We start from the raw sequence: 11218 nt of genomic DNA, 5'->3' as shown, positions 1-11218 counted from the left end.
TGAAATATAACAGTTACATTCTTCACTCCATTGTACTTAAGCTCATGTCTTTTATTTTGAAAATTGATGTAACCAGGGGGCAGTATCTTTTGAAGTTATGGTATTCAGATGACAAATTTATTTTTAATTTTTTTAAAGAAACGTTAAGTCACCAAATCTCCACATATTCAGGATTTCTGTCTACTTTTGCTCCAGTTTACCTGAATATTTTCCCTTATAGTAGTATCTTTACTCAAGAACATGAAACACGAACTTGATTAGCATGATTAGCATTGGTCAACGTAAAACTACACATTTTCTCCAATTTTGTTGCAGTTTACTAAAATATAACTGCTAAAAATAAAAACACATCTTACATTTACTCAAGTATAAGTACTTAAGTAAAATTTTGATAAGTTTACGTGATTGTTTTCAAAGTACTTATATTTATTCTACTCTCTACTCGTGTGTAAAGGAGTCTATCTTCTGTTTAATTTATCTGTTCCTAGCTATATACTGTGTGCTTATTTTCATTGTGTTTTTTGCTGTACTGTTTAGTGATATGAGCTTTTTATTTTACACCAAAATTCTGTGTAAACAAAGGGAGAGCACGTCTAGAACATATGCCAAACTTATGTATACCTTTTAGCCTACACTTGGCACTAAGCATGGTGAAATTAAATTCATGTAAAGCTGCTCCAAATTCCTGTATCATTGTGTTCTGTTCAGGTTTGTTCAATTCCAGGAGATAATCAGAGGGTCTGCATTCCTTCCTTGAAGACAGGCTCCAGGTGAGAGACTGAGAGTGTAAGGATTGGAGGATGGATAGATAGAGGAATGGAGGAGTGTCATATCATCAGCATTATAGAAACAAACCTTGCGTCTATCGCAGTCCAAATAGAGTCCAATTCTCTGTGGTTTTACAGCCAATTCTTTAACACTCTCAGTTCCATTCTCTTTAATGTAGTATCCTTCGTCACTCTTCAGCTGCAGTCTAATATCTTTATTTGTGTTGTTAATGCAGCCCTCATCCAATCCCACACTCCAGTCCAGCTTCTGCCCCACATCCACCTCCCAGTAGTGTTGCCCCGTCTGGAAGCTCTTATGGGTCCTGGCCAGTGGTCTGTAATCTTTCTGATTATTAAAAATGCCCTTTTTATTTGTACGGGTCACACTGCGTCCGTCTGAAGAAACTCTGAGGTAAGGGTCGTGGCAGTCGGATATTACATTACGATCAGGAACTGTGGAGGAAAATATATCGCTTATTGTAGGGTTTCTAATATGTTACACACAATAAGTCTCTATTTTTTATCTTTATTATAGGCCTTTTATTGTCAATACCAGGAGTGTAAATCTTTCAGAGATTCAATTTGATTACTATAATATAGAAAACTATAAACACATGAAACCATATGTAAACATTTACAATGCAGAATCAAGGATTAAAATGAATTTGACTTCAAGTCAGTCTTAATTATTATATATTGTTAAAATGTATTTTATTAAATATCCTGAACAAATAGCATTTTCAAAAATAAATATTTTTCAATATTAATGTTTATTATTTTGGATTTCTTTTACCTGTTTTAATGGACCCGAGCATCTCCTTCCACACAATAAACTGCAGGTGAGTCTCATAAGGGCCAAGGAACAGCGACTCAGGCAAAATTCTGAGGTCTTTTAGCCTGGACCTAAACCTAAAATATAGATTAATATGGTATTAGCAACAAACACTATATTATTGTCCAAAACACAATATTTATTGTGCCAAGCTTATCTCTTTATGTACTCTGTTGTCTCTGGACCATTTTCATTCCTTTCCCTCATCTCCTCAACCAAATCCAAGCCTTTTTCTGTCCACCACTGCAAAAAAAAAAGACAAAATTGTTCTTTAGCCAAATGTTTTAGGCACCAGCTCTTCCAGTGTTTTTTTGTTAAATGTAGTGTTTGAATCTTGTATGATTTTACACTAGATGTGGGACCATTTCTGATTGGCATTCAGACATGGGAAAGTTAGTGCTGTTATGTAGGGTTAGGTTAGTAGTTCTGGATCCCTGTAGTTCTCACCCTGGTTCTCAGGGTGCTGAGCTGAGGGGTTTCATTTCCCTCTGGCAGGCACTTGGCTTTGGCCATGGTGAGCTTAGCCTCATGTGCAGCTGATTCTAATTTCTTTTCATGTTTTCCACTGAGCTTTGTCCACAGTGGTGGCCAGTACAATTCACTGTTTAGAGTGGTGAGGGTGACCACATACGTTTGGACATAAAACCTAAATAAATGCACCTTGTTACTTCTCACCTCTGTGCAGTAAAGGGTGAAATCGCTGCTTAAATGCTAACCTGCAGAAAGCCATCGGGGCGATCAGTGTCCAGAACCGAGTGAAGTATGGCCTCCTCCTCTCTTCCTCTGTTCAGTTTCTCCTGTATCTCTGTTCTGTTTTTCTGCATTGTCTCCACCATCGCTCGCTCCTCTCTCTCCAGCAGAGTCTTTACCTTCTGCTCCTTTTCTCTAAGAAACTGGTGCATTTCCTCAAACTGAGCTGAGAACTGAGCTGAAAGCTCCTTGGATTTCTCCTAAAACAGAGCAATAAATAAAGAGTTAATTAAGCAAAGCAGTAAATAAAGCATAATTTTCAATCACAGCAGCATTGGTGATGTAAAAAAATAAATAAATTGTGACAGTAATTATGAGAACGTTTTATTTTTCCAGAATGTTATTCATTTTAATGTATTAGTGAATGCGACGGACACAGTTTAAACACATACTTTGTAGGATTTAAATTCACCTCAGTTTTAGAAATCTCCGTTGTCTGCTTCTTTATCAGTTCCTCCAAATCTTTGTTTTCTTTTGACAGAAAACTTAATGGTTCTCTAAGCATTACCTGAAATATATATTTAAAAATGTACATTCATCATTATGCAATTTATCATCTCACAAAATGTCTGCCTGTACTGAAACATATTTTGTGATTCAGCATTTCCCAGAACACACCATTTTTAAATTTCACCACAAATCATTCATTAATTCATTCATTCATTGTCTGTAAGCGCTTATTCAGTTCAGGGTCGCAGTGGGTCTAGGGCCTACCCGGAATCATTGGGCGCAAGGCGGGGATCACACCCTGGAGGGGGCGCCAGTCCTTCACAGGGCGTCACCACAAATCAATTTAAATTTATTATTTAGTCAGTTATGTAAAAAAAAAGAAAAAGTATAAACAAATACAACATTTAAAAGTATTTTGATCCAACAAAATGTGCACAATTTTAAAAATATTATTATAATCAGTAAAACATATACTAGGCTAATTAGCAAGAAATTATTGAATTCTGTCAACCACTTCATGCTAATATATGTAACATAAATCTAGAGGTAGTGTCGCAGTCACACAGCTCCAGGGATCTGGAGGTTGTGGGTTCGATTCCCGCCCCGGGTGACTGTCTGTGAGGAGTGTGGTGTGTTCTCCCTGTGTCTGCGTGGGTTTCCTCTGGGTGACTGTCTGTGAGGAGTGTGGTGTGTTCTCCCTGTGTCTGCGTGGGTTTCCTCCAGGTGACTGTCTGTGAGGAGTGTGGTGTGTTCTCCCTGTGTCTGCGTGGGTTTCCTCCAGGTGACTGTCCGTGAGGAGTGTGGTGTGTTCTCCCTGTGTCTGTGTGGGTTTCCTCCGGGTGACTGTCTGTGAGGAGTGTGGTGTGTTCTCCCTGTGTCTGCGTGGGTTTCCTCCGGGTGACTTTCTGTGAGGAGTGTGGTGTGTTCTCCCTGTGTCTGCGTGGGTTTCCTCCGGGTGCTCCGGTTTCCTCCCACAATCCAAAAACACCAGTTGGTAGGTGGATTGGTGACTCAAAGGTGTCCGTAGGTGTGAGTGAATGAGTGTGTGAGTGTGTGTGTTGCCCTGTGAAGGACTGGCGCCCCCTCCAGAGTGTATTCCTGCCTTGCGCCCAATGATTCCAGGTAGGCTCTGGACCCACTGTGACCCTGGAGTAGATAAGGGTTACAGACAATGAATGAATGAATAAGTCTAGAGGAAACTTGAAAAAAAAAATTAAAGAACAATCACTGAATTAATCCCAGTTGTCTCAATCTTTGGGAAAAAAAATGTAAAGTAACCAGAAAAGTGTTAGAACATTGTAGCTATATCCCTCCAAAATAACAACAAATGACAACTGACCTTTTTGGGTTCTGCTGCCTCGTCCACAGGTTTGAACCTGTGTCCTTGGTGTTTATCGCCATCTCTGCAGATCAGACACACCAGATTCTGGTCTGTTTCGCAGAAGAGTTTAAGTTTTTCATTGTGGTCTGAACATAACAGCTGCTCAGGCTCTGGTATCAGCCCAGTTTGTCTTCTGGTTCTGTCTGAGCCAGGGCAGGATGCTCCTGTGTCCGTAAGGGCCTGTTGCTCTGAGAGGTGTTCCCTCACGGCCTCCACCATATTTCTGAGCACTCGGTTGGATCTCAGGTCCCACATTGTGTATGGACGGCGGCATTCCGGACACAAGCGAAGACCTCGGCTGGTTTGGGAGTGATTACTAATGCACTGACGACAGAAAGTGTGATCACACAACAAACTGACCGGGTCCACAAAGTCCCCCAAACACACAGAGCACTGGATCTGCTTTGACAGACGGGAATCCATCTGAGAGGCTCTTGTTTTTCTTCTTAAAGTTTGTTGTTCTTCTTCTATCAGTCACTGTAGCTCAGCAAGTTGAGATTTGATGCAAGGTTGTTGGTTTGGTGTTAACAACACTGAGGTTGTTGGATCAGATCCCAAAGAGCTACAGTAACAGGTACATTTCTGCAGCATGTACAGTATGATGTTAGTTGTGCTTTTTAAGCAGGTTTGATTCTTAAGGAGCTAAAATGAAGGTTTAAAAAGCACATGTATTAATTTTAAGTAAAAGATATGTTCCTGTAACATGTATCTCATGATGATATTAGTGCTAATATTGGGTTGATTTCCTAAATCAACAAGCACTTCTTGCAAACTTAAAAGTAAAAAGTGTTTATACAATTTCTTCTGAAGACTTGTCCATGCCTTGTTTGGCTCTTGGATCTTGGTTCTAACATTATTAAGGTTGTAAGTTTGATTACAGCAATAGCTGTAACATTGTTAGTTTGAATCCTAAGGAACATAACACTAATGTAAACTAGTAGTGCACATGTTTCATTGATTTGCAAAGAGATTAATGCTGAATTGTAGTTTGTAGAGCATGGTGCCAGGATTGCAAAGTTCATTAAAGTGAAATTTAAAGAAATGGGTACGTACCTTGGATCTGTTATGGATCACATTAGCTGAATTAAAAAAAAAAAACGCACTCCGGCTTGTTATAAATCAACGTACACAGAAATACAGATGAACTCTTGAGGCATTTAAATGTCTCTCACAGCAGAGAAAGTGTATCCTCCTGGTTCTAATAACAGCTGCTGTTCAATAGCAAATGTCCATCACAGCACACACACAGGGGTTTTTCTGGGTGTGTTAGTCACTCCCCCCACAACTGTAAACCAGCATATGTTTCCCTCAGACTTCTATATTTATCTGTTAAACCATGTGGTCCAAATGCTTACAAACAGTTCTCCATGTAAACTCCTCTTGATCTTTCTACTAACAAAGGTTTAAAAGCATTTACATAAAAATTACACCCTGAAATGCTTCTTCAAGGACTCTTTATAGACAGTGATTATGGGTAGAACCATGGACCCTGTACAAAGCCATTTAAATACATACCCATATTACAGCAGGTATTTCAATGTTATTTTGAAACACTAATTTTATTTAATAAATTTCCCAACTTTAAACTCCTATTATATTTTAATATTTTTGATGCTAGAAAAATAGTATGTTTATGTTAGTAAAACAGCAATCTAAACTTCCTAAACTACACTCTAAAACATAGCTAATGTATATTAATGTCAGAATTCTGCTTTGACCTTGAGTTTGAAGTGAGGGAATTAAACAGGTGTGTAAACAGACAGATGGAAACAAAATGAGTCAGCATTCCTTTCAAACCCTCTGTTGTTTCTCGCTCTATATTTAGTTCCTAAAAATATTTCTGCTCATGTGTTCAACTACTGAGGAAATACACAGCAACAGAAAACAGTGCGATATTTATTAGATGTCAAAAATGAACAAAACAAAAGCTCATTTCTGAAATATTGGGTATTTTCGTATAAAATATTTAATTTGATATAAAATAAAAATAAAATTGGCATAGAATATCTTAATAAAATATATTAAGATTATTTATATATACAAGATTAATTGCATTATTAAACAAAGGGAAACACTGCAACCAAAAAAGAGTATGGAGTACATAAATATAAAAATGTGCTCAAATTGCTTTTGCAAATCAAATGCATTTTAGCACAAAATATACTATCACAGTTATCAAAAATATGTGTAAAAAAAATAAAATATTGATTTTATAATTTTATTAAATATTTTTAAGGGAATTAGGGCGGCACGGTGGCGCAGCAGGTAGTGTCGCAGTCACACAGCTCCAGGGACCTGTCCAGTGACTGTCTGTGAGGAGTGTGGTGTGTTTTCCCTGTGTCTGCGTGGGTTTCCTCCGGGTGCTCCGGTTTCCTCCCACAGTCCAAAAACACACGTTGTTAGGTGGATTGGCGACTCAGATTTGTCCGTAGGTGTGAGTGAATGTGTGTGTTGCCCTGTGAAGGACTGGCGCCCCCTCCAGGGTGTATTCCAGCCTTGCGCCCAATAATTCCAGGTAGGCTCTGGACCCACCGCGACCCTGAACTGGATAAGGGTTACAGACAATGAATGTAATAAATTATACCTTCATTCCAAATTTCATTTAAAGTTGAATCACATGAGAAGAATGTGTAATGTAGGCTTAGTTATAGTTTGTAAATTTAGTAGAAACACACACATACAGAACAACAGGTGTCAGTGTAAGGTAAAGAAGAAGAATTGGAAAACAATTAACACATAAAATCATTGACTTATTTTTTTTTTACAAAATCAAGTTAGACTTCATACCAACAGATTCTAATTGGGTCTCTATTGTTTCCATCAAGGTACTGCCCTGGGGAGATACACAGAGAATGAGGAGCTGCATTTGATAAATTTACAGTGTCAATAAGAGTCATGTGCTCAGCGTTATAAAACGAAACTTGTCTCCTCTCACAGTCCAGGTACACACCAAATTTCCTGGGGCGTGATGAGTTGTACACTGGTCGTTTGTTTGGGTCTGCAGCTCGCTGGATGTGGTAACTGGACTCTAAATTGAAGCACAACATTGTGTCTTTGCTCAATTCATTCAATTCATAGCCGCAAATTCCAATTTCCCAGTCAAGCTTCTCCCCCACCTCCAGCTCCCAGTAAAGCTGCCCTGTCACAAATGAGGACTCTGTATTCAGCCAAGGAGAAATGAGTCTATTCCTTCTTAATGATTGTTGGCTGCACTGGATGCTGAGACCGCTTAGAGAGACGTTTAGGTTTTCATCACTTTTCATCTCCAGTGTGTGATGGTGAGGTACTTACAGGAGACAAATATTAAAAGACAATTATAAAGTTAGTTGAAAAAGCCTAAAGTAATTGTAATCATAAAACTCAAGGTTTATCTCAGCAAAGCTCTAGGATGTGTAAATAGCATTGTTAAGGGATTCGTATCCCTGATGGCTTGTGTGCCAATCACCAAAACAGAGCCAGCAATGTGATCTAATATAGAAAACAAGGCCAGACAAGTTTTGCTGTACTTTCACTGGCTGCAGTGCATTTGTCAGATAAGCATCACAGACATTTCAGCAATGGGGAGGCAGTCATTCGTGCGGGTCCAAATATTTCAGTCAAATTCCATGAAAGTAATTAATACTCGTGGGTAGTGTGCTGTGACATTAAATGTGAAACCTGATTAAAAAATAAATAAAAATCTAATTTTAATTAACAGTAACTCTCGTTTTAGCTTGTTTTAGCTCTGGATGTCTGTGGCCTTGTTTCTGCTCACCAGATACCTTTCAACTAGATAACTCAGTCATTCTGTTAGGGCCTAAAGGCTGTTGTAAGTTGGCCCATAAAGGTTATGTTTTAAATAATTTTTTTAATTAAATGAATAAATAAATAAAAGACCCTTACCTGGACGGATGAATGTGAGCATTTCTTTCCACACAAAGAACTGTAGATGAGTCTCATATGGTCCGAGAAACAATGAGTCTCGTTTAACTCTAAGAGGATTGGCAAACGATTATCTAAAATATAATACATATATTAAATTAATATACGATTAGCATTTTTGTATTATTTTACTCTAGTGCTTGTAGTACACTTACAGTCCACCTGTTGTCTCTGTTTCCCTGATAAGTGACTGTCCACTCTCCGTCCACCACTGCTGGCAGACAGTTTAATATATAAAACCTATGGGTAACAGTGTTATACACGATATGTCCTAATTGTACACTAAATGGACACCTGCCCACCCAACGTTCCTTATAAAATTAAGTGTATTTATATGGATTTTGTCCTGAATTACTAGTGAACAGCCTCCACTAAATAAGGAGATTCTACAAACATTTGAACACACATCAAAGGTACCATCCTATAAAATAATGTAAAAAAGTAAGTGTCTTACCTGCAGGAACTGGCAGGGTTGGTCCGTCTCCAGCGCAGACATTAGAATTCCTTGATTTACTCTCACTTCTGACAAAATTTCCTCCATTGTAAACAGATTTATCTCCATATTTTCTAACAGTTTATCCTCCTCAACCATCAGCAGGGCCTTTACCTCTTCCTCTTTATCGCTCAGAAACTTGTGCATCTTCTTAAACTGCTCCGAAATCTGATGAGACAATGCCTTCGATTTCTCCTGCAAAATATCAGAAATAAATGCCCAATTTCTAACAGAATTCTTAGGTTTTTAATTGACTATTGTAAGTCATTACACTCACAAATGTACCATAGCAACACTTACCCTTGTTTTTATGATCTCATCGGCCTGGCTCTCAATCAAGTTCACCAGCCTCTCGTTTTCACTGAAAATGTTTTCCAGATTCTCGACTGCCTTCTCCTAAAGTATTTAACCACGTTAACGTTAAGAGAACATTAAGAGCTAATTAACTGTCATTAGCTCAACAGGTTTGGAGAAGAACACTTTGGTGAAAATAAAATTATATATAAGATTTGTTAGTTTTGTAAATAGATATTGTAAAAACATAAGATTCGACATTTAAAAAAAATGTTTTGGCTTGTTTTAAGAGTTTTAAGAGTATGTTTGGCTCCTTCTACAGAAAGTTGAATTACAGGTCAGTTAAGAGGTCACCGAAGTGTAAGCAGATAAAATCGACTGTACCTTCTTGGCTTGGAGGGCATCGCTAAGTGGTTTAACCCTGTGCCCCTGATGTCTTTCGTCTTCTCGGCATACCTGGCAGAGTAATTTTTTATCTGTCTCACAGAAAAATCTGAATGTCTCAAAGTGGACAGGACACTGCTCTGTAGAGTTCTGATTTTGTTCACTCTGTAGGGTGTTTGCTCCTTCTCTGAGGGTTTCATGTTGCTCTAAATGGTCTCTGGCAGCATCTACAATATTCTTCAAGGCTCGATTGACCCTGATATCTTCCCTGTGGAAAGGATTCCGACACTCTGGACAAGTACTTTCAACACTGTTTACAGCAAAGTGGCGAGTGATGCACGCTCTACAATAGAAGTGTTCACATGGAAGACACACCGGATCCCTTAAAGTGTTTAAACACACAGGACACTGGATCTGTAGGTGTAACATAGAAGCCATTGGAAAATTTGTAAGCAGGCTTGATCCAGAAGCCACAGGATTTCCACTCAGAAGTCCCCCTTTTCTTCTTCCTTGTGTCTTGAATACCTCTGTCAAGAGGAAATAGTTTTCCAGAAGAAAATAATCTGTCTAAGGAGCTTGAGTTGACAGATTATAGTGTACTTGATCCAAAAATCATTTGATTTTCACTTCTTTGTTTTCTTCTTCAAGTCTCACTTCAACTCAGCTGAGCTAAGGAAATACACTCTTACCTCGAGTCGCAAGATGCCCTAAAACTTCAAAGAAGGAAGGTCCACTTCAAATGAACCCAAAACTCGAACACACAAAAACTCTATGTATTTAAATAAGATTCATCTAGCTATCCTCTATAAGAGGCGTCCAACAATGGTTCCACACACAAGCATATGCACAAAATTATTTAAGCACTTAGTACATGGCAAAACTGGTTTTCTCAGCAAGGAAATGTGTGTTTCTCCGAAAATGCAAACAGGTTTTCCAACTACGAGAGGAATTTATATTGTCAGTACACGTAACAAATACGTGGATCAAAATAGAGACAAATTTGGATCAATTACCAAGAGTCTTGCTATTGCTATCAGCTGTCAATATTGATTTTAAATTTTTTATTGTACTTTGAAAATACCACCTGCCATTCATGCTATGGCATCATTTGATAAACTCTTTCATTGTCTTTAAGTTGTCTGTAAGCGCTTGTCCAGTTCAGGGTTGCGGTGGGTCCGGAGCCTACCTGGAATCACTGGGCGCAAGGCGGAAACACCCTGAAGAGGGTGCCAGTTCTTCAAAGTGCAACACACAGTCACATCCATAGATACTGTGTAGCCAATCCACCTACCAATGTGTGTTTTTGGACCATGGGAGGAAACCAAAGCTCTCGGAGGAAACCCACACGGAAACAGGGAAAACACACCAGAAACAGTCAACTGGAGTGGGGCTTGACCCCCAACCCCAAGACCCTGGAGCTGGGTGACAGCAACACTACCTGCTGCCCCGTGCCACCTTTATGACATAATTCCATAAAAGAACCTACCCAGAAGCAAGCATCACACTCTGGACCGGGCACTAGTCCATCACAGGTCACCACACACCAATCAACTTAACAGCATGGGTGTTTGTACTGTGGGAAGAAACCAAAGTTCCCGGAAGCCACCCATTCACACACAAGGAAAACACCAAACTCCTCCCAGTCAGTTGAGGTGGGCTCAAACCCACAATCCCAGGACACTGGAGTTGTTTAGAATTTAGTTCCCTTAGTTGTTTATTTTTCTTTTTTTAACCATGTCTTATTCTTCCTTCCAGCATGACCACCAGCATCAGAAATACACCAAAATTGCTTTCTGTAATGACTTCATATGTTGTAATATTTTTCATATCACTGACGCAGTGTAGTCACATAATAATCTACTCCAGAAACTAATCCAGAGCATGTTGAAAACACCCACAGAATTAGACATGTTCAGACAAGGAGAAGAGGATTACAGGAATGAAAA

At 38.9% G+C, this 11218-nt stretch overlaps 2 protein-coding genes across 4 annotated transcripts; both read right to left on the bottom strand.

Annotated features, from left to right (window-relative positions):
• Window positions 1–693: 693 nt before the first annotated feature.
• LOC136708374 (zinc-binding protein A33-like) lies at window positions 694–4603 on the bottom strand. The gene is made up of 6 exons (XM_066682888.1): window positions 4139–4603; window positions 2762–2857; window positions 2316–2549; window positions 1769–1842; window positions 1561–1676; window positions 694–1220 (listed from the first exon to the last, which is right to left on the bottom strand). The coding sequence occupies exons 1-6, from the start codon at window positions 4601–4603 to the stop codon at window positions 715–717; spliced, it is 1491 nt and encodes a 496-aa protein (XP_066538985.1). The 3' UTR covers window positions 694–714.
• Window positions 4604–6277: 1674 nt separating this feature from the next.
• Window positions 6278–10126, bottom strand: LOC136708955 (tripartite motif-containing protein 10-like). Of its 3 annotated transcripts, none has more exons than XM_066683881.1 (6): window positions 9273–10126; window positions 8895–8990; window positions 8556–8789; window positions 8257–8315; window positions 8063–8175; window positions 6278–7466 (listed from the first exon to the last, which is right to left on the bottom strand). In XM_066683881.1, exons 1-5 carry the CDS (start codon window positions 9708–9710, stop codon window positions 8172–8174), a joined length of 831 nt encoding a protein of 276 aa, XP_066539978.1. In that variant the 5' UTR covers window positions 9711–10126; the 3' UTR covers window positions 6278–7466; window positions 8063–8171. The 3 variants fall into 3 exon arrangements, with proteins under 3 accessions (XP_066539978.1, XP_066539979.1, XP_066539980.1); XM_066683882.1 differs by having other exon boundaries at window positions 6278–7208; XM_066683883.1 differs by having other exon boundaries at window positions 8257–8312.
• Between the last annotated feature and the right edge of the window lie 1092 nt (window positions 10127–11218).

Source organism: Hoplias malabaricus, chromosome 10, assembly GCF_029633855.1.
Source record: "Hoplias malabaricus isolate fHopMal1 chromosome 10, fHopMal1.hap1, whole genome shotgun sequence".
In the NCBI taxonomy this organism is placed as follows: domain Eukaryota; kingdom Metazoa; phylum Chordata; class Actinopteri; order Characiformes; family Erythrinidae; genus Hoplias; species Hoplias malabaricus.
This window is presented reverse-complemented; position numbering and strand designations above follow the sequence as displayed.

Excerpts from the sequence above, each read along its gene's own strand:
- LOC136708374 (XM_066682888.1), bottom strand. The coding sequence starts at position 4,603 with ATGGATTCCCGTCTGTCAAAGCAGATCCAGTGCTCTGTGTGTTTGGGG. Across the intron at positions 2,858-4,138 it reads AGGCAGCAGAACCCAAAAAG|GTAATGCTTAGAGAACCATT; the intron begins GTCAGTTGTCAT and ends TATATATTTCAG. Across the intron at positions 1,843-2,315 it reads GCCCCGATGGCTTTCTGCAG|TGGTGGACAGAAAAAGGCTT; the intron begins GTTAGCATTTAA and ends TTTTTTTTGCAG.
- LOC136708955 (XM_066683881.1), bottom strand. The coding sequence starts at position 9,710 with ATGGCTTCTATGTTACACCTACAGATCCAGTGTCCTGTGTGTTTAAAC. Across the intron at positions 8,790-8,894 it reads ATGAGATCATAAAAACAAGG|GAGAAATCGAAGGCATTGTC; the intron begins GTAAGTGTTGCT and ends GATATTTTGCAG. Across the intron at positions 8,316-8,555 it reads AACCCTGCCAGTTCCTGCAG|CAGTGGTGGACGGAGAGTGG; the intron begins GTAAGACACTTA and ends ACTGTCTGCCAG.